The 22126-nt window shown below is 54.0% G+C and overlaps 1 protein-coding gene across 1 annotated transcript in view; it reads left to right on the forward strand.

Annotated features, from left to right (window-relative positions):
* The window catches only part of NECTIN1 (nectin cell adhesion molecule 1), a 56567-nt gene extending 34737 nt beyond the window's left edge, over positions 1–21830 (forward strand). Inside the window, exons 2-6 of the mRNA XM_066334953.1 lie at positions 6437–6787; positions 7515–7817; positions 8364–8481; positions 10244–10395; positions 19147–21830. Coding sequence (XP_066191050.1) covers positions 6437–6787; positions 7515–7817; positions 8364–8481; positions 10244–10395; positions 19147–19691 — 1469 coding nt within the window. The 3' untranslated portion in view covers positions 19692–21830. The remainder of the gene's footprint in view (positions 1–6436; positions 6788–7514; positions 7818–8363; positions 8482–10243; positions 10396–19146) is intronic.
* The last annotated feature ends 296 nt before the right edge of the window (positions 21831–22126 follow it).

Below are 22126 nucleotides of genomic sequence, written 5' to 3' on the forward strand. Positions count from 1 at the left end.
TGCAGGAAGGCCTTTCCCAGTGCTGCGTCAGCTCTTTCTGCAGGAGCCCTGCTCTGCCAGCCACCCTGCTTTTGCCATGGGGCATGTTCCCCTCCCCGTGACTTGGGGGGTGAAGCACAGCAGCTGTGAGAAAGGCAGGGAAGGAACGGCAGGGAGCGAGGGCTGGGAGCACAGGCAGGCTGCTGTTCTCATCCCACTCCTCTGCTTTGCAGCCCGTTTTCCTGGCTGGATGCAGCTGGGGATGTTTGCAAAGTTGATAAAACTCGTGGTCTGGTGGTCATCTCTGTGTCTTCAATCCGTGGCCCATCACACCCTGGCCTCTGCTTTTCTTCCATCTCTTGCTACGAGGAGCACTGGGACAAGCATGGCCTTGTGTGTGACTCCCAGCAGTGTCCAGATTTCCCAAAGTGTGACAGGGAATAATAAGTGGAGCATCGATGGATCAGGCCCTTTGGGGAAGAGCTTTCACTCAAGGGGCTCCTGGGGCTGCTTTGTGCTCCATTTCCCCAAAGAGGGAATCCCAAAGAAGGCTTTATCCCAAAGGCAGCCAGTGATGGCCTGGCTGGAGCCCTCACTCGATACAAACCATTGACTGGTGCTGGGATAAAATCATCTCTGCTCTGCTGCCACGGGCTGGAGCTGGGTCTGAACCAGTGACCTCGAGGACAGGGCCCCGTGTTTCCCATTTGCAAGCCAAAGCCCAGCCCAGTCCTTTCTTCTTGGAGAGGGATTTGTCTGGCTGAAGGCCAGGCGGGCCATTGTACAGCGCTGCCATTTCCCGACAGCTCCCATAAATCTCTCCCAGCTCCCACTGGGAAGGGGGAAGGGATGCCTGGGCGTGCAGTTTCTCTCTTGGGGTGCCCCCACCCCATCCCGGTGTTATCTCGGGCCTTTCATGTGCAGCCATGTCACCTGGAGCTATAATCTTGCCACATCTCTCTCATCTCCCTTCTAAGGCTCTCCCTCCCCTCGTGTTGGAAGCTCAAGTTTTACAATCCCTGTGGTGCTCCGGCTCTGCAGGAGTGATTCAGTGCGTGACAGAGAGACCTGCAGTGAAAGTATCACAGGAAGGGCCTGGGGGTGACTCACTGGAGCCCACTGACTCACTGGAGCCCACTCCTTCATCCAAACGGGCTCCCAGCAGGGCGAGGCTGGCCCTGTGCTCTTGGAAGAGCAGCAGAATCCTGATTTAAATGCCTGGCAATCAATGCAAAGCCTCCCTGGCAAGAGCAGAGGTACTAACCCCAACCTCCTGGCCATATGCCACCTCACACCTTTGCTTCTCGCCACCTGAAATTCCCCTGCTGGGATTTAGGATCTTCTTTCCCGTGTTTCCCACCCTGCCCAGCACACCTGGGATGTTCCTTTGGGCTGTTGGAGGCTCTGCCCCACAAGAGTTGCGTTTCAGGCCTTGTTTTCCTTTGAAAAAATCAGAAACACCAGGAGAGAAATTTTGAAGTGCCACCAGCGAGTGGAAAGTTTTGGGCTCCTCTTCCATCCCACTTTTCCCTGCGTGGAAAATCTGCAGTGTCTGTGAGAGATGTGGGACCACGGGTGGGACATCACTGCCCGTGGCCGGGGGGCTGTCACAGAATCAGGGGCTTTTGGTGGGAGTTTGTGCAGGTGGGAGTGAGATGATTTGATTTGTCCTTCTCTAAGACCCCAGCTGCTGTGGCTGAGACTGTCAGGAGAGATCCCTGTGACATCTGCATCCGTCATGATGTTGCCACACCGAGGGTGGCTCATCCACTCCTGCCAAGGGCTGTTTCAGTGCCCTGGGGGGGAGATGAGTATCAGGGAACAGGAGGGAGAGAAATCGGTGGGAGGCTCAGCAGAGGCAAGGTTGTGCAAAGCAGAGTGGAGTTCACATGGCTCTTAACAAAGAGGCATTGAGTGTGGTTGTGACAGAGCTCACCCAGAGCCTGGAGATCATTTCCAGAGCTTTCTACACGGGGGAGCAAGAACCTGATTTGCAAGTGTGGGAACCTGGCTGGAGCAGCACCTCGTGGGCTTGTAGGAGAAAGGGTTTTCAGGTCCAAGAGCCACCAGCTGCCACTCCTGCTCTGTCCCCAGCGCCCCTGACAGGCAGGGAGTGCAGACCTTCCTTCCCAGCCCGTGTGCCCCAGGGCAGCCCGAGCTGTGCACGGTGCCCCCGAGGCCTGGGTGAATATCTGGGGTTGGGATCGTGGGGAAAGGCATCAACACAAACCACTTCAGAGGCCAAGGTGGAGGAGTAGGATCTCCGAGGTCTGCGCTAATGAGGTCTTGGCACCAACACGTCTTTGGCACACGGCTGGGCCCGTTCTGGTCCCTGACAAAAAATAACACCGCAGAACTAATGAATAAAATGCGAGTGGGCAAGCTGCAACCCATCCAGCTAATCCTTGCTCGGGTGCTGGCTGCCCCTGGGAGGTGTCAGCCTGGATTGGTGGGCACTGGGAGATCTGGCACGGGGGGTGTGAAAACAGCAGGATCCATCCCAAGCTTTTTCCCTGCCCTGCCAACCACGAGGATCGCTCAGCGAAGGAGAAATCCCAGCACTTCACACACACACACACACACATCCAGCTGAATATGTTCAAACCTCTCCAGAGGCTGATTAGTGATTTTATTTTCTCCTCCTCTGCCGGCCGAGCGTGCTCATTGCCATCAATTATCTATGCATTTGCCCTGATGAATTATTGAGTGTGTAACGGGGTGAGGGAAGGCCCGCCAGCCCAGCTCAGTCACCTTGCAAACAAGAGCTCCCCAGAGCGTGGCAGCAGCCAAGTTTTGCCCTCTGGCTCCTGATTTAGGATGAGAAGCTGATCCAGCAACTTCCCAAACCCCTTTCCTCCATCTGTCCCCCTTCCTCATCACTGCATTGAGGTGTGGGAGCTCCTGGAGCAGAAGGGGTGCGTTATTTTCCTGATTTAAGGCTTGGAAGAGTGGTGGAACAGAAAGAGTTTTCCCTGAGTGGTGGAACAGAAAGAGTTTTTCCTCTCTTGCCAAAGAGTTGTTCCGTCACCTGGAAAGGAAACGCGATTTCCGCGCCCTGTTTGGGGTTTTTCGGGGTGTTTTTTTTTTGTTTGTTTGTTTTGTGTAGTTATTTTTTCTGCCAGGTGTTGTTTTGGGTTTTGGATTGGTTTTTTTTTATTATTTTTGTTTTCCCTTTTCCCCTGGAGCCTCGAGAAAGTTTGGAATGTGTTTTTGTCAAAGCTGCTGCCTGTAAGGGCCTGAATCCCAGCTTTGGCAGCATTTGACTGTTGGCAAGTGTCCTCACTCAACTGGCACCAGCTTTTTCCCTGGCCAAAACTCTGGCTCTTTACACCTGGACACAGGAGGGTTCTGCAGGACCATTCCAGGTTCAGGAATCAGGTTTATCAGCTCCAAAATTCACTTTTTATTCCAAGTTTATATCCAAGCCCTGACTGTATTGATGCATGGATCCCATGGCAGGGGGAGGACAGAACTGGGAATTGTTGCTGCTGCTCAAGGTCAGGATAAATAACTTGATTTTTAAAAGGGTCAGTTCATTAATTTGCAGGGAAATCACAGTGTAAAGGAAAGGCACAGCAATGATGGATGGGGTGAGGGACTGGATTGACCTGCCCTGTGCTATCCATCACATTCCCTGCTGGGATGGCTGAAGCTTGATTGACTTTATCTTCATTTAAGGGCCACATCTTGGTTGCCCATCAGTGCTGGCCTTCAGCCTGGCAGTGCTCATCCAGAAATCCCACAAGGGGCTGCCAGCCCTGCAGGGGTGACTCTGAGGAGGAGCTGGTGGCTTTCCACCCTCTCCTCTCTGCAGTTTGGCTCCTCTGCAGCTCCCGGGCACCATGAGGAGACGCCGAGCCGTCACTTCCCTCTTTGCTGGGGTGTGGAAATGCCGGTTCAAAGGGCCCCGCTGTGGGGGTCAGGGAGCTTGTGGGGAGCACAGCCAGCTGTTGTGGGGAGCAGAGCCAGCTGTGCCAGCGCCCCAGCCCCAGGCAGGCCCTTCTGGGGGCACCAGCCCTGGGTGCAAGAGGCGCTGATGACTCCGCACTCCCCCGGTCCTGGGAGAAGGAAGGAGTGCTGAGCACACCCACCCAGGCTGGGCCGTTCCCAAGGCCCTGGCGATGTGATTGAAGTGCTCCCCAGCAAGCTCCCACACGCTCTGAGGAGGCTCTGGAGCCTTCTGAGCCAGACTGCTTGGCAAAGCTGTTCCTCACCTCGGCGGGTGTGGGCAATGCTGCAAGAGGCTCGCTCACCTCCGGGGTGGAAGGAGCAGCATATGCTGCTCAGCATGATGGAGACATCTCCCCCTCTCCCCTACCCGCCCATCCTTCCCTCAGATCCCAGCCTGGCCTCATCTAAACCCGGCCTGTGCCCTCCTTTCAGCAGGGAGGATGTTGAGGGGACACTGATGGCAGAAAAGTCCTTCGCTGTGTCCTGCTGCTGGGACATCCTCCAGAGGGGAAACATGCTCTATATGTGCCTTTCTCAGAGTGGGGCCATCCCTGCCGTGGCCTTTGTGGAGGGAAACCCGTGGGGAAAAGGGAAAACCGTGGGGAAGACGGTCCTGGCAGTGCTGGGAGGGGAAGGGTGCACCGTGCCAGCCCCGGAGGACGCGGTGGTGGCTTGGTGCTTGCAGGCACATGAGGGCACCAGCGCTTTGCTGTGGCTGTCAGAAGCTCTGGAGAACATTCCTGAGCGCCCAGCTGCGGTGCTGGGGTGTGGGGCTTGGCTCGGGGAGCAGGGGGCAAGTTCACACAGGGCTCTGGAGGCCGAGTTTCGGTCAGAACTGCTGATGGCTGTGGTCAGCTGGTGGCGTCTCGTGGCTGGGCTGGGTTGTTGGGGCTTGTCCTCAGGGTCACAGGAAGGAGAAGGGAGAAAGAAGAGGCGTGGATGAGATGTGGGGATTAAGATAAAGCTGGGAACAGCAGGCGGGGAGTGAGGGGGCAACGCGGAGTGTGGGTGGGTGGAGAAGAGTTCTGTCTGCCTGCACTGGTGTGTGTGTGAAGCTGCAGAGAGGAGACTCTTGGAGAAGTCCCAGGGCACGTCTGCCACAGGGACCAACACTGAGGAGCTCATTTTAGCCTTGGACAGGGAGCCATTCATCCCTGGAAGAACAGAGTAGGGTGACATTTCTGTTAGGAGGTGCTGTCTTGTTTCTCTTGCTCTACATTTTTCTTTCCCCAGCCCCTCTGTCCATTCCATTACTCTTTCATGTTCCTCATTCTCTGTGCAGCTTTCTCTTTTTTTATTAATTTTATCCTTTTTTTTCCCTTTTCCTCCCTGGCTCCCAGAATCCACCTAACTGCAGATTCTCCCAGGAGCAGGGAGCAAAACCCGCTTTTCTCGTTCTTACCACCTTGCCTCTCTATTGTATTTATCATACAAATACTGGCTGTATAATTACCAGAGCATTATCCCTAAACACACAGATTAGGAGAAGACACAGTGGCAGCAAAGATGAATTTCAGGGTCAGTCTGGTGGGAGATATTTTCCTCCATCTGTCAGGGAAAGAATCAGCTGAGACAGAAGAGTTGTCGTGAACTGCAGCTCGCACTTTTCAGGAGCACCTTCCCCAGGATCAAGGTGGAAGGTTCCTAAATTCAGCCACTTCTGGGGTTGTAAAAAGGCCACAGAAACGATCTGGGTGATACGGGGGGATCATGCAAAGTGTAGAGGCAGTGCCCTCAAGTTGTTCTCATAGGGGAATTATTGCTGCCCTGCCATGAGGGCTGAGTCTTTGCAGCTCCTTTAATTACTGCTGCAGCTCCAATGGGATTAAATGGATGTCTGAGTGCGTGTTAGCATATGTTGGGATGTGCTGTGCTGATAAACATCAGGGCTTCCACATGCCTGCAGACACACATGCCCTGCGTATTTCCCATAACTGATTCAGTGTCACCCGGAGCTGAAGACAAAAGGGAGGAAGGTGTTACTGATCCAGCCCTGTGCCTTTGGGTGATGATGATGAGGAGCCTTTGGGCTGGTCATGGTGGGAGGAAGGTGTTATTGATCCAGCCCTGTGCCTTTGGGTGATGATGATGAGCCTTTGGGCTGGTCATGGTGGGAGGAAGGTGTTATTGATCCAGCCCTGTGCCTTTGGGTGATGATGAGGAGCCTTTGGGCTGGTCATGGTGGGAGGAAGGTGTTACTGATCCAGCCCTGTGCCTTTGGGTGATGATGAGGAGCCTTTGGGCTGGTCATGGTGGGAGGAAGGTGTTACTGATCCAGCCCTGTGCCTTTGGGTGAGGATGATGAGCCCTTGGCTGGGCTGGTCATAGAGGGAGGAAGGTGTTTATGACCAAAAATGAAGCTGCAGGTACCAGCAGCCACAAATTGCTCTTGTATCAGCCATGCCAATAAGAAAGAAGTGGAATAAACAGAGGAATCCCTGATGCCCCACAACCACACTGCCTCCGAGGAGCACCAAACGTTGACGTGCTGTAATTTTTGTTGCAGGGCTGCAAGCTCAGAGTGTCTTGGTCAATGACTCGGTCTCGGGGTTCATCGGCACGGACGTGGTGCTGCACTGCAGCTTCACCAACCCGCTGCCCAACGTGAAGATCACGCAGGTGACGTGGCAGAAGGCCACCAACGGCACCAAGCAGAATGTGGCCATCTACAACCCCGCCATGGGCGTGTCCATCCTGTCCCCCTACAAGGAGAGGGTGACTTTCCGCAACCCTTCCTTCAAGGATGGCACCATCCAGCTGTCCCGCCTGGAGCTGGACGATGAGGGGGTTTACATCTGTGAGTTTGCCACTTTCCCCACCGGCAACCGGGAAGGGCAGCTGAACCTCACCGTGCTGGGTAAGGCTCTGCAGGGGGAACCTCCAGTCCCACAGAGCTGGAGGAGCCCTGAGGTTCACCTCCTGGGAGCTCAAGTGGATTTGGGGTGGAAATGGTGCCTGTGGTGGATTTTTAAGTTGGCTGGGAAGAGGTGAAGAGCAGGGAGCACAGAGCAGGTGGTTCTGAGATAACTGAGCTGTCACACCTCGTCGTCTTTCCAGCTCCAAATTCCCCTTTTCCTTCCACCTACACTCCTAATGCAGGTGCAGTAACAGTGGCCAGGTCCCTGTGGGAGTGGTGAGTTTTAATGAGCTGGGGGCTGTCAAGAGACAAGAAACAACACATTGATCCTAAACTCAAGCAAAGGTTGTCCCTGGAGCTCAGGGCTGTGAGCGAACAGACCCCACCCAAGGCCTCCATGAGTGGTTTCCTCTCCAGTTTCAGTTCCTTTCTAACACAGGGGTGAAAAGCTCTGGGAGGAAAGGATTGACTTTCCATATATCTGTGCATTTAGGGCACCTACACCATCATTCCCCTGTAAATGATGCAGGTAGATGGTGCAAGGTGCACAGGCACTGCCATAAAGCAATTACTACATGAGGGTTATTGCTGGCATTTGACACAGCTCTGGACTCACCACAAGCCTCAGTGGTGTTGAATGGCTCTTGGGATGTAGCAAACAGAGCAGCATTGCTTTTCTAACCACCCCTTTGCACCCTTTTCTCCTCCTCCCTGCACTCCCCTGCAGCCAAACCCACCAACTGGATGGAGGGCACCAAGAGGCCTCTAATTGCCAAATCTGGCAGGACAGAAAAGATCTTGGTAGCCACCTGCACCTCCTCCAACGGGAAACCCCCCAGCACGGTCACCTGGGACACGAAGCTGAAAGGGGAGGCGGAATTCCAGGAGATCCGGAACAGCAACGGCACGGTGACGGTGATCAGCCGGTACCGCCTGGTGCCCAGCCGCGAGGCGCACCGCCAGCCGCTCGTCTGCGTGGTCAACTACCAGCTGGAGAGGTTCACCGACAGCATCACCCTCAACGTGCAGTGTAAGGGGCCTGGGGACGCCTCGGGGGCCTCCCTGCTCTGGGGGATGCGCCCAGGGGGAAGAGGGGTTTGTGAGGGCTGGTGGAGGGGCTGGTGTCTTGGTTTTGAGAGTGGAAACTGAAAAGATGCTTTGGAATAATGGTGGGATTTCTCTTTCTCTTACCTTCCTTCTCTGCCTCTGCCATGTCCCTTTTGTTCCCCTTCTCTCTCTCTTTTGCACTCCCTCACGTTCCTTGTCCCATCATCTTTCCCTCCTCGTGTTCTCTCTCTCCTCCCACTCCTGCCCCCTCATCTCTTCCTATTTCCTCCCGTTTCCCACATTCCTTGTCCCATCACCTTTCCCTACTTGCAATCTCTTTCCTTCTCCTACTCCTGCCCTCTCATCCCTTCCTGTTTCATTTTCTCCCCTTTCCCACAACCGTTTCCTCTTTCCTTTCAATCTCTCTCCTTTCCCCACCCGTGTCCCCTCATCTCTTCCCATTCCATTTTCTCCCCTTCCCCACAACCCTTTCCTCTCCTGCTCTCCTCCCTTTCCCTCACCCCTGCAGATGAGCCAGAAGTCACCATCGAGGGCTTTGATGGCAACTGGTTCCTGAACCGCAAGGACGTGAAGCTGATCTGCAAGTCTGATGCCAATCCCCCAGCTCACACCTACGAGTGGAAGCTGTAAGTGTCCCCAGAGCAAATGTCACCTCCCCACAGGGACAAGGAGTCTCGGCAGACACTTCGCTCACCCTCTGGTCACTTAGGGCCCAGTCCCATGAGTGTCACTGGTGTCTCTGCGAGGTACAACCTGTGCCTGTGATGGAGGTGACAGTGCAGCCTCAATATCCAGGGAAAACTTCTGTTTCTCACCTCCCTGGGATAACATTCTGTCCTGGTGACGTGAGGCAGCTGAGATGTGACAAGGTGATTAATGTGCCCAGCACCACCGAGTGCCTCAGCAGCAGAGCTGGGAAAGAACCCAGGATTCCCCTGCTTTGAAGGGGCACAAATAACACAAAATTTGTCTGTGTGTGAACAACCTTTTCCCCAGAATCAGCTCCAGCAGCCCCTCACGTGTCTGACATTAAACAGCAACAACTCCTTGTCCTCAGGTTTCCAGCTTTTGGCTGAGCACACTAAAGGGACTTGAAAAGTGAGTGAGGGGTGTCTGGGCAGTCAGGTGGGAATTGGTACAACCTGATGTGGTTCTCTCTGCTGCTCTTTCTTCTCTGTAAGCACTCGTGTAGCTTTAAAAGAGGAAGATCAAATGGAGCCTTTCTTCTTTTCAGCTGGCATTTGTCATCAGGAGAGAGGCTCTCCACATGGCTTTGCAAGGAGCACATTCTGTCTCATTGCACTTCCCAGATCAAACTGTTCAAAGTGAAAGTCTGAAGAGGATTGTTTTTCTTGCCTTTTTTTGCCTAGCTCTCCATCCCCAGCTCTCTCCATCTGTTGGTTCTGCCACTCTGATTTAAACTCTGGGTTCCTCACAACATTTCCAGGAAAGCCTCAGAGGCAAAAAGTGCACCCAAGGCAGAAGAGATGCCACTCGAGGCTGTTTCTGTGCCTCCTCCCCATCCTGGGGGCTGCTGCTGTTTTGCTGTTGCCTGGAATGTAAAATCCAGCAGTGCTTTTCCTTCTCCTCCCATTTGGATGGTGATGAGCAGCAGTCAGGGGAGCTGTCAGAGGAGCCCCGTGGAGCATCTTCACCACCCCTCTGAGCTGTGCTCTTGGTCTGTGGGTTCAGGGCTCTGGAGGACCACAATTAAGGTGTTTCTCCATCAGCTTTGGGATCGCTGGCTTGATGCAGCTGGGAAAACTCTGTTTTCTGTACATATCTGTATATGTAGACATGCAAAATACATGCATTTAGGCACTTCTTTGCAATCCTAATTATACCCCCGTTATTCCCTTTTGTTTCTTATAAATTGCTGACAATATGTGCACATTTGGGTTGGGAGGAGGGGAAGGAATTACTTGAGTGATTTTTAATTGCCTAAGAGAAGTAATTACTTTACTTTGCTTCAGTAATTAGGAATAACCAGGACATGTGTGTCTTTTCCTAACACACAGGGGCCTTTTTTTTTTTACTATTATTATTATTATTATTTTTTCATCTGCCTTTGTTCATTTATTTTCTGTATCTCTGGGCTTAGCCTTGCATTATTCCGGTTTCACACTTACCTGACTGTTCTGACACGGGCAGGGCTCTAAATCAACACTGATGTCCTTGAGCTGGAGTTGAAATGAACACTGGCTGATCAGGAGAGTTGAATGGGCAGGAAATGGGGTAAAACAGGGTCAGGTTGTGTCCTTTTCCTGCCTACATTAACGGGGATTTTCCAGGGGCTCCTGAGTAAACACAGACCCAGAAGTTGGTGTCACCTCTGCACCGCTGCTGGGTGTCACCTCTGGGGTCAACCACGGTCTCTGTCCCCCCCAGGCCAAATGGGACCCTGCCAGGGAGTGTGGAAATCCAGAACAACACCATCTACTTCAAAGGGCCCGTGTCCTACAGCGTGGCCGGCACCTACGTCTGCGAGGCCACCAACGCCATCGGGACACGCTCGGGCTTGGTGGAGGTCAATGTCACAGGTAGGACAGCACCTGGGCTGCTCTGCAGCACGGAACAGAAGGTGGGCAGGGAGACAAAGGTGTGAGCAGTTGGCATCTCCACCACTTCCATCTCCTCGGCCACCAGTGTCTCCTTTCAGGGGTGGGAATGTCGTGGTGCCGATGGGGCGGCGGAGTTCTTGGCTTTGGAATGGTGTTGCGCTGGTTTGCTGTGGAATTTCTTTCTGTTCTCCTTTCCTCTCGTGGTCTTTTCCTCTCTTACGCCAAATCAATTTGTTCCCCCCTCCTCGTCTTCTGCTTTGGATTCAGAGGTGGTAGTACGTGTTAACACGAAGAGACGTCAGGGAGATATTGATCAGAGCAAGGGGCAGGATGAGGATGTGGACTGCCAGAAGGGCGGGAGATGGATGAGTCACTTGTTCAGGATGGTGTTTGGTGCTCCTCTGTCGGGCAATTCTCCGGATTCTTCACCTGAGCTCCTTCCAGTGCTGCTCTGTGAACTCGCTCACCTGCCTGCCACGGGTTCCTGTGGGAGCTTGAGGAGCTTTGTCTGGGTTCCAGGAAGGAATGACATCCCCAGGATGCAGGCAGTGGGAAGTGATGCTGTGATGTCACAGGAGGCAGAAGGGATCTGTGGCCACAGGAGAGAGGGAAAGACGTGGGCACACTTAGGTAGTGTCAGGGAGAGAAAGTCATGTCAGCAAATAGCTCCAAGAGAATAACATATGGCAGTAGCCTGATTTCTGGAAGTCACAGTGACATTGTGAGACGTCACCGAGGGGGAAAAGTGGCTGTGGGTGCTTTGAGAGCAGAAAAGGGTCGTTTATCCCATTCCTTTGGGGTAAAAGGAGCGATTTGGGTTATCAGGCAGTGACTGGTGGCTCTCAGGAGGGTTGGAAGTGCCTCTTGGAGCGGCAAGGTGGAGCACAGCCTCACCGCAGGGAGCTCTGGGCTGCAGACAGCCCAGACAGGATGGGCAGTGAGTGAATGAGCTGCACTGGGGAGCACAGGACAGGCTCCCAGGGCTGTTCCCTCTTCCTCTGTCCAGCCCGAGGCAGTCGGAGCCTCTGGTGCTGCCCGATCCTTGGGGAGATGTCTGAGCTGAGAGTGAGGAAACTCCAGCCCCTTCCGCCAGATTTCCCTGGTGGTAAATGCTGAGCAAGCCTAGAGGCGAGTCTGGGGCAGCTAAAATTAGCACCAGCTCAGTGTTTGGCACCCTGAGCACCTCAGCTCCCCTCTCTGTAACGTGGGCAAACCAGGCTAATCTTCCTCTATCCAAGTGCTTGGAGGTCAATGGATGGGATGTGCTAATTAGATGCTAATTACCCGGTATTTATTTATGATCATTATCACTGTAGCAGGTCTTTAATTCACACCTCCTGTCCTGGAAGTCTGCCTGCTGAGTTCTTCCTGGTACAGGCATTTCTCTGGGGGCTGTTTTCTTTTGCCAGCACTGGAAGAACAAAGCCCTTTGTGCCCAGCCCTGCCCAACCACCCAAAACCAGGGCAAGGTCATGGCCAGAATGAGCTGCTGGCCATCCCAGGGGAGTTGTCACCTCGGTGTTCCTGGGGCAGTGCCTGGTACAGGCTGAGCTGACTCCCTTTGGCAATAGAAATCCATCCCACGCCGTGCCCAGAGCGTTGGGGCACGTTTGGGACAGTGAGCAGAGCTTAAAATCCTCCCAGCTCAGTCCTCAGCACAGAGAAGGAGGAGGAACAGGGACTGAAGAGGACTTTGAGAGTACCAGACTCTCACTGTCCATTCCTCCACAGCCTCTGTGGCCATTTCTTGCTCTCATTGTGCCTGTCCAACCCTGCTATGTCACCTGAGCAGTCAGGACACGGGGCACAGCCCTCTCCTCGTGTTTCCTGCCCGTTTTGGATGTGTCACCACAGTGCCACTGAAGGTGGCTGCACCAGCTCACCTGCACGGGCTCTTCAGAGAGGAGGGGCTGTGTGTTCCCTTCCCTGGAATTTGGAATTGTCTCTTTTCCTGGCGGTTTTTTTTTTTTTTTTTTTTTTTTTTTTTTTCCAGAGGACTGGTAGAGCGTCGTTCTCACCCCTCACCAGCACAGGGCTGGCAGAGGAAGTGGGGGCTGGCAGGATTTCTGGGCTGGGGTTTGGTGTCTGCCTGCCTGTAACCTCAGCTGCTTCCCAAAGGTCCCAAAGGTTCCCTGGTTGTGGGGTGGAGGTTAAACGAGAGGGAATGAAGGGCACACCCACAGCAGCCCTGCCAGGAGGGATTCACAGCCAACCCCACAGGCCAGGCCAGCTCCACATTAAAAAAAAATATATAAATATCCTTTAATAATTCATGGGACATGAATATGTTTATCCAGCTCTCCCCATGGAGCGATTAGGCCGGTGCTGGGGAGGGCTCAGCCCTCCTCACTCAGCTATTACAGGTACATTTGTTTGGGTCTTGCAGGCAATTTAGGGATTGTCAGTGGACCACGAAACCTCTTTCAAGAGCTGCATGCAATAAATGGAGTTCAATCTAGTGAGCAGCCAGCCTTGGGAGAGAAAAAAAAAAAACACAACACAGAAGGCTGATGCAGAGAAAACCCTGCAGCAGCTTTTCCCCCTTTGTCTGCCTGCTCTCCCCCCTTTTGCCACCCAAAATCTTCCCTCCAGGCCCCAGAGAGGAAGAGTGCAGGGCTGGATTAGACCCCTGATGGGGAGGGCAATTTGTTCAGAGGGAGAAGGCTGAATGCTTCTATGAGAGTTATGGCGCATTAAAGAGATTGATAAGTGGAAATTTAATATTTTATTCCGGCAATCTGTTCCCATAATAGCTTCTCCTGCCTTGCAGGACCTTTGTCAGTCGCAGGCAAGCCATGTAGTGTGACATGTAACTATTTATTACGGGCGGGTGGGTGACAGAATAAAGGGCTGTGCTTATGGACTGCACGTGTGTGTGGGGTCCTGACAGAGAACTGGCTGTGCACAGTGACCTGTGTGATCCCATTTGTATCCTGGCCTTGGACAGTCACCTGTGTGATCGCATTTTCATCCTGGCCATGGAGAGTCACCTGTGTGATCCCATCTGTATCCTGGCCATGGACAGTCACCTGTGTGATCCCATTTGTATCCTGGCCATGGATAGTCACCTGTGTGATCCCATCTGTATCCTGGCCATTGACTGTCACCTGTGTGATCCCATCTGTATCCAGGTCGTGGATAGTTACCTCTGTGATCCTGTTTTTATCCTAGCTGTGGCCATGCACATGTGTGTGACCCCAATGGACATTCGCACATGTGTGTGACCCCAATGGACATTCACACCTGTGTGATCCCATTTTTATCCTGCCCATGGACTTAGACACCTGTGTGATCCCATTTTTTATCCTACCCATGGATATTCACACCTGTGTGATCCCATTTTTTTATCCTGCCCATGGACACTCCCATGTGTGTGATCCCATTTTCATCCTGCCCATGGACATTCACACCTGCGACTCCCAATTTTCATCCTGGCCACGGAAATGGTTTCCCCAAACCTGCTGCACAGGGCAGGAATAAATCATTTGTATGATGTGAATCCATGGATTCATGAACACGGGCCTCTCTGGGTGCAGCAGAGCATGGACATCCCCTGGGCCTGTGCAGGAGACATTCACCCACTTGTGCACTGGCTCCAGCCAGAGGAAACACAAGGAAAAAGGAAAAAAAAAGGCAAATGGACCTTTGAAGGAGACTCTCAGAGCTGGGGCAGCCTGTGCCAGCAGCTTTGCAGCCCTTGGATGTGCCACAGGCTGTGGGGAGGGAGGAAAAGCTGGCAGGGGTTGCTGACCCCCCCACTCTCTTGGCTTCCAGCAGGGAGTTATTTACACACCAGCAGCGCCCTCGTCCCAGCAAGGTCACTGCAAACAGCCCCTGGGGCTCACTGGAGCTGCTGCCACGCAGCACCGGGCTCGGGAAAGCCCTTTCTGGGAAGTCCTAAATCCCAAGCCCTGCAGCAGGTGCTCCCAAAGGCAGGCAGATTTAGGTGGGAGGATGTAGGGCTGGGAGGGGGCAAAGAGGAGCCAGCCCCGAGGGGCTGATGCTAATCTGGAAGAGTGGCTGTGCATCCTGTCTGGTGACATCTGTGCCACGGCCCCCGAGCGGAGCAGGGCCTGATTGACAGGGGATAGGTGACCTGAGAGAGAGATTAGAACCTAAGACACGTTTGGCATCTGGCCTGAAAGCCGTCACACTCTGACACGCCAGCGGCAGCTGCTGAACTCCTGGATTAGTTGCCAGCGGTTTTTCCACCCCCAGCCTTTTCCCTGCAGGAACCTCCGGGAGGGAGAGGGATGCAGGATGCTTTTGGAAAAGCTGGAGATGGACATGCAGAGGTGCAGAGGGGAGGGAGGAGGTCAGCAGTGCTCTGGGCTTCTCAAATTGCAGCTTTGTCCCGAGGTTTCTCCTTATCTTCCCTCATGTGCAGAACTTAACACGGGAGCAAAGTCCTGGGATAATTTGGCGTGGGCTGTTCCGGCAGGGAGAGTTTGCCATCAGCAATCTGGCTCCTAAACAAACCCCACGGGGCCATTCCTGTATTTGCTGAGGCCATCTGGGAACTGGGAAGCCCCAGGAATACGTTGGAATTCCTGTTCCTGTTCCTCCCTGGAGCTGCTGTTTACATTGAGAGTGGATGTTTGGTTTTTCCAAGGTACAAGGAAATCCAGAGTCTTCCTCTTCTGGAAGAGCTTGGGCTGACACATGTCCAACAGCTAATTCCTCATGGAGTTTGACATTTTCTTCAGTGCCTGTGGCCACAGGAGAATCTGGGCTGGTGCTGGATTTTCCCTTGGTCCTTGGGATTGAGGGGAAAAGGATGGTAATGGGACTTAGAGGAAAAACATGTCCAGAGGAAGCAGTCTTTTAAAATATCCCAGCAGATGAGCAGAAGAGCTTCTGAAAGCTCATTTCCCGTGGATCTGCATATCACAGAAGAATTACTGGGTGTCTAAAAATACCCTTTTTCTGATCTGGGCTCTTGCTGCCCCTGGGAGCAGCCTCCTGTCCCTCTGGGTTCTCTGATGTCTAATGAGGTTTGGCTCCCACCTCTACCAAGGATCCCACTCCAGCCATCTCCGGGAGCTTTCTGACAGGGATAATTTCAGCTCGTTCTCTCACTTTGCACTAAAATTGGCCAGCAGGTTCAAAAAAGCAGCAGATAAAGGATTGATGGACAGGTGGGATGATTTGCGTGCGCCTCATTTTTATTGGAAAACAGCCATTAAGAGAAAGATGGGATTTAAAATAATAATAATAAAAAAAACCCTGTACTTTTGATACGATGGGGAAGGTCTTGGGGAAGTTTTTAGCCTCGCTGTTGAACCTTGGGATGCTGCAGGAAAATGCCAGAGCCTTGCAAAGGGATCAAAGAGAACCTGTGGGCTGGGCCAGGTGCCAGGCTGAGCCCGGGGTGACCTCCTGTCTCCCTGCCCTCCCAGCTGCTGTCCCAGAGGTCCGGCTGCTGGCACGGGGACAGGAAGCTGGGCTGAATGCAACAGCTGGCAGAGGCGGGCACGGGCAGATAGTGTTGCTGCTTTAATTCCTATTCATACAGCACTCCCTGTTTTTATAAGGGCTGGGGGGTGGCAGGCGGGGGGAGGCTTTTCATGCTGGCATTAAAGCCTGGCTTGTTCCCCCTCCCTGGGCTCCGCTGTCTCCTGTTTCTCCAGGCCGCTTTTCACAGCGGCTTTAATTCTCTCCAGACTCTTCCTAATGGATTTTTCACACGGGGCCCCCCCGAGCACGCTCAGGCATCCCACTGGTTTCCAGGAATTTCACGCCCCCCTCGGACATTAAAAAAAAAAAAAAAAGGGGGATCCTTTTCCCACAGTTCCCGTTTCTCTGCCTCGGTGCTGCTGTGTCTGCACCCCGGATACGGAACGGGATCAGCAGAGGGGTGGCTCCCAGTTTGTGGGATTGGCAGGTGTCCTGGTGGTTAATGGAGCTGGATGTGGGGACAGGTGACACGCTGGTCCCCGCTCACCACCTGCCAGTGCCGAGGCACCTTGTCACAGGGCACGTCCCGGTGAGGGTCACAGCAGTGACACAGCCCACCCAGCCCCGGGCTGTGCCGCCATCCAGGGGCAGTGCCAGGCTCTGGAGTGACCAGACCCCCTCCTGACCCCCCCAGGGTCACCCAGCACAGCCCCCGTGGGAGGATGAGGAGGGAGGGAGCTCTGTGGGTGACGTGGGGCTGCTGACACATTATCTTCCCCCTGTCCTCCTTCTTCCTCCGTTCCCACAGTCTGGGTTTGCTCTGTCTGGCACGGGAAAGGGCCATGGCGAGGAGGATGGGGGTGGGATGAGGGGAGGAAAGAGTTCCTTGGCTGAGCGATGTGTGAAATGCACCAGGGATGGATGGAGGGAGGGAGGGATGGAGGGATGGAGGGAGGGAGGGATGGATGGATGGATGGATGGATGGATGGATGGATGGATGGATGGATGGATGGGTGGATGTGTTCCTCCTCGTGTCCATGACATTGGCAGTGCCAGAGGGGTGGCATGGGGGTGGCGAGTGCTACATCAGGGGTGGGCAACACAAAAGGCAGGGAAAAAATAAATATCTCCTGAGAAAGGTAGGAACAGATCACCCCTTTTCTCTTCACGCTTCCAACCTGGACTGTTAATGAGGCTTTTAGCAGGAGAGTGGGCCAAGCTCCTTCAGAAATCAGGCACAGACTGCCCCTCTCAGGTCTGTTCTGCAGAGCTGGAGGCACAGGGATCAGTGTGGTTTGAGGGATGTGCACACCACGTCTGGGGCTGGCCTGGGTGGGTTTCGTGGGGCCACGCACAGTCAGCCTCGCTGTAGGGCACAGCGGGGTGTGAGGAGGCTTCAGAGCTGTGGGGAAATGAAAGATGGAGCTCCTGGGGCTGAGCCAGCTTGCTGGGCTTCCCCTGCTCCCACTCCGGCTGAAGATGATCCCCTGCTCCATGCACAGCTTTGGGAATTGGGCCCCACAGAGGCTGGGACAGCCAGGAGCAGGGGTGGAGGGAGCAGTGTGGGTGTTGTGTGGTTGGAGCTGAGCCCTCAGCAGGCAGGACCACGAGGGGATGTGATGTGACTGTCCCTGGTGTCCCTGCAGAGAGGCTCTGCATTAACCAGCTGCCTGGGACAGGCCTTGTGTTGATGCAACACGTGGCTTTGGCTTTGCCCAGCCCAACCCTGGCTCCCTGTGCTCAAGACATGCCCTTGCTGCTTCTCTGAGGCTGTCTTGGGAGCAAAAACGCTGCCTGCACAGCATCCTGCTCCTCATGCTGGCTGCAGCAGGACCCTCCATCTGTCCCCCAGCCCACTCTGCCCAGTGGGCTGCTCTCTGTGTGGGTTCAGCCTCAGGAGGCTTCGCTCCAGGCAAGTCAGCGCTGCAGAACCCAACACACTGTTGTGGGGTTGATGTTTCAGCAAAGGCAGGAATTAATCATCTTCCAGGCACAAAAAAAAACTCCCCCAAAACATTCATGGCTCAGGCCAGCATTGCTCGAATTCAGTGCCCTTGTCCAAACCCTGCAGCTGTTGCGGTGCCTTCACTTGGGGGAAGTTCTTTTCTCCCCTCTCCTCAGTGGCTGGGCTGAGCTGTGCCAGCAGGGACACAAAGGGGGGCAGGCAGCAGCCACTGCCTCACATCCCTCTGGAACCTGCTGCCTTTCGGCCCTTCTTTCCCCATCACCTCACCCTGGCTGTGTGCAGGGATGCTGAGTTTGCTGCTGGGTCTGCACCTCTCCCTGGGCTGTTGGGGGGAAAGTGATGGCCAGGACGCTCCAGGCTTGGCAGGCAGGACTTGGAGGTGGGAAAAGCACTGGGAGATGTCCCAAGGCTGCCCCAGGGCATTAACCAGGCGCCTGCTGCCTAAATTGGGAGGCAGGTGAGGGGCTGAGACAAGCATGTGGTGTTGAATGCCTCATGGACACGGGTGTTCAGCAGGCTCTGAGCTTGGCCAGGGGCTGTAACTGTGCCCAGCAAGGTTGATTGAAGTCCTGGCTCAAACTTTATCTGTGCCAAAGTGTAGGTGTCGAACTGCATGAAAGAGAAGAGAGCTGCTTTCTTATCTCTTTCCTCTGCCTCTCTTTGAGTTATTTATTTCTGATTTTTTTTAAAATAGGTCAGGGTAACTGTAGGAGCAAGACGAGCAGGAGGAGTGGCACTGTGCTGGCCAGGGAAGGATAGGAGGCCGTGGGAGGGTGGTCTGCAGGGTCAGCACAAGGGGTCAGGAGGAGCTCTGAGCAGCCACAGGGCACCTATGGGTGTGTGGGTGCCTGGGGGATCACGGGGTGCTGCTGCCTTCTGGCCCAAACTGGCTCTGACCCGGGCTGGGGTGTGAGGAGGGGGATGCAGAGCTGGTGGCACCTCTGAGCAGCTCGGTGCCCATCCTCCTGTGGGGTTTGGGGTCTCGCTGCCTGTCAGGAGCACTCTCTGGGAAACCAGAATTCTGTCAGCTGGTAAAACGGAGCGCGCCCGGACTCAAGACACGGGGCTGGAGGGATCTGAGCACACCTGGGGAGGGCAAACCACTGCTTCCAGCCTGCTCTGGGCTCCTGCATGAGGCTTGGCCAGCTTGGCACGGCACCTTCCCCTTGCTGAGGCAGAGCTGACCCCTGTGAGGACACTCCTCTTCCCCTTTCCCCAGTTTTTCCCTTCCCTGTTCCTTACCCTCATCCTCCCACCCCTTCACCCCCCCGCCCCGGCCCAAACTGGCAATGAGAGCATGGAGGGGAGGGCGCGTTTCCGCATGGTTTGACACTGTTCCCCCTTTCCATCTGTCTTTTCCTACCCAGAATTTCCCTACACCCCGTCTCCAATCGATGATCACAAATCCATGGTGCAGCCGAACATCCCCACACCGGTGATTGGGGGCATAGTGGGAGGCGTCTCGCTGGTCCTGCTGGTGGCCGTGGTGCTCTTTGTGGTACTCCGGCGCCGGCGTCACACCTTCAAGGGTGACTACAGCACAAAGAAGCACGTGTACGGCAACGGCTACAGCAAGGCTGGCATCCCACAGCACCACCCGCCCATGGCGCAGAACCTCCAGTACCCCGACGACTCGGATGACGAGAAGAAGCCGGGCCCCTTGGGAGGCAGCACCTACGAGGACGAGGATGAGGATGCTGGAGGAGGAGAGCGCAAGCTGGGCGGCCCCAAAGCCTACGAGGAGGACGCCAAGAGGCCTTACTTCACCGTGGACGAGGGCGAGGCCCATCCTGAACCTTACGACGAGAGGACACTCGGCTTCCAGTACGACCCCGAGCAGCTCGACCTGGCCGACAACATGGTGTCGCAGAACGACGGGTCTTTTATTTCCAAAAAGGAGTGGTACGTGTAGCTCCACGCCCCCCCCTTCAACCTCTGCTACACTCGCACTCACAAAAACACAAACACACACGCTCACAAACACGACGCTCTCCCTGTCCTGCAGCCCTCCCGGCACACCCACGCACGCCCCGGCCGCCCCACACAGACTTTTTGGATGTTCCCAGCAGGAAAATCCCAGGGGCTGCTGGGGCTGAGCAGGGAGGGAAGGGGTGGCTTTGCTTACGGATCAAATTTTTTTTTTTTTTTGTTGTTTTGTTTTTTTTTTTTTTTTGGTGGGGAGGGGAAAAGGGAGGGTGGGGCTCGTGCGGGAGGGCGGGAGGTCGGGTAATTATTTTCTCTCGGTTTTGGTTTGGCTTTTTTAATTTCTCTCTTTCGACGACTTTTTTCGTCCCCTTCTGTGGTGTTTGTATTGGTCGGTGGCTTAGGTGTTACTCTTTGCTTTAACGACTGTTGCCCAGCCTGTATATTTACACTCTTGTTTGTGTCTTCATGTCTCAGAGTGCCCTTCCTTCCCCGAGGCTTCCTCCTCCCGCTCCCACCTCCCTGAAACACTGGAAATTTGTTTGTGTGTTGTCTTCTTTGTTCGTTTTTTAAAACCTTGGGAGGGGGGCAGGTGGGCTGTCCGTAGGACAGAGGCCAGGAGAGTTTTATGGCAATGGAAACATAGGTGCCATTATCAGGTGAATGGATTTTTGGGGTTTTTGTTCCCCTAATGGCTTTTTTCTTTTTTTTTGTTGTGGTTTTGTTGGTTTTTTTTGGTTTTTTTTTTTGGTGGGGTCTGGGTGACATTCCCACTGCCTGCTGCACACACCTGGAGAGAACCACACCCAGATTTTAATGACTCAATGAAATGGAACTGAGGAGAAAGGGGAGGAAAAACAACAAAAAAAAAAGCCCTAGACCAAACCCCAGGTGCAGGGGCTGATAGCAGAGCAGGGAAACAAAACTGCCATTTTCCTCATACAATTTATTATTGCCTGGCTTTTCATTTTTTTCCGTCTTTGTTTGAGCGTTCTTTTAAAGGAAAGACAAGGAGTATTTATTGCTGACATTTTTCCCCCCTGTGATGGCTCAGAGAGAGGCTGGCTGGTTCTGTTCCCGTTGCTGTTGTTGTCGCTGGTACCAGCCACGGGGCAGTTCACTGGGGCACATCCACTGGGGAAGGGACCAACTGAGGACACTTTGCTTCTTCCACACATTCACTGCCTTCAGCTCTGCCCTGCACGCCCAGGCAGCACCAGCCCCTGAGTTTTATTTTATTATACCACTAAGACTTAATTGTCATGTGTTTACACTTTATTTTTTTTTAATTCTGGTCAGAGCACGGGGGTGCTTCTCTCTCTCCTCTCTCTTTCTTTCTCTCTCTCTCCTAGCAACAACCCCAGCCTGTGGCTGCACCACGTAGCTGGCATTGATTGCCACTTTTCCAATATCACATCCCTCTCCTGAGCACGGGCCTGGCAGACAGGGTAGGAGGGGTTGAGCCTGGGGTATTGATCTCGCCCTCCTCGCCTTGAGCCACGGCGTTGTGCTGGGGAGGTTTGGATTGCTGCTATCTCTGCTCTGTGAATAAACGGGATTCCAGACTTCAGGGTCCCTCTGTCTCACACCGACCATCTCCAGATTAGATTCACTGGGTTGGAGCTTATTTTTTTTTTTTTTTTTCTTCTTGTGGGTTATATTTTTTTTTTTTAATTTGATGTATAAATAAATCTTTTGTTTGAAAAGAAATCCCCAGTTTTCTGAGCTGTATTATCACGGACATCTAAAAATAGCAGGACTAATTCTCCTCCTGCCTTACCCCGCTGGGTTTTGTTCCACAGCGGTTCTCCTGCTGCAAGAAGGGAGGAGGGTGGAGAGGCAGAGCCACAGGGACGAGGTGAGGGCAGATCCCTGATCCAGGCAGCCTCCAAAGCTTTCCTTTCCCGTGAGGTGCTGAGCCTGAGCCATCCCCAGTGTGCTCTGATTGCATTAGTGGCGCAGTGGGCAATCCAATTGTCGGGCTGTAATCTCTCTGCTGTTCCTGCCAGCCCCTCAGGCTTCCTGGCTTCTGGCACCACAGCCACAGGCCACAGGAAGGCTGCTCTGTGTCCTCCCAGAGCCAGGGCAGGCAGAGATTCCCCCGGGATCCCTGAGGCTGAACCGCCCCAGCTCCACCAGCAGCATCCTGCTAGCAGGAAAGCCCCCAATAAAGGAAATAAAACCTCTTAATATCTCTCCAAACCTCTGATTACTGATGATTAGGGGTGGGAATGACTTCCCTCCAGTGCCTTGGGAGAGCAGCACACACACACACACAGGGCTTTGATTCCCCCAGAGGGAGAGCCTGTAATCTGGATCACAGTGTGTGGTGCAGGGAGAATTCCCAGCAAAGTCCAGCTCTGGAGTGAATAATCCTTTAGATCTGGATCTGAATCGGGACGGTGACAGAGCCTCCAGCTGCAG

Source organism: Sylvia atricapilla, chromosome 23 (assembly GCF_009819655.1).
Source record: "Sylvia atricapilla isolate bSylAtr1 chromosome 23, bSylAtr1.pri, whole genome shotgun sequence".
NCBI classification, from domain to species: domain Eukaryota; kingdom Metazoa; phylum Chordata; class Aves; order Passeriformes; family Sylviidae; genus Sylvia; species Sylvia atricapilla.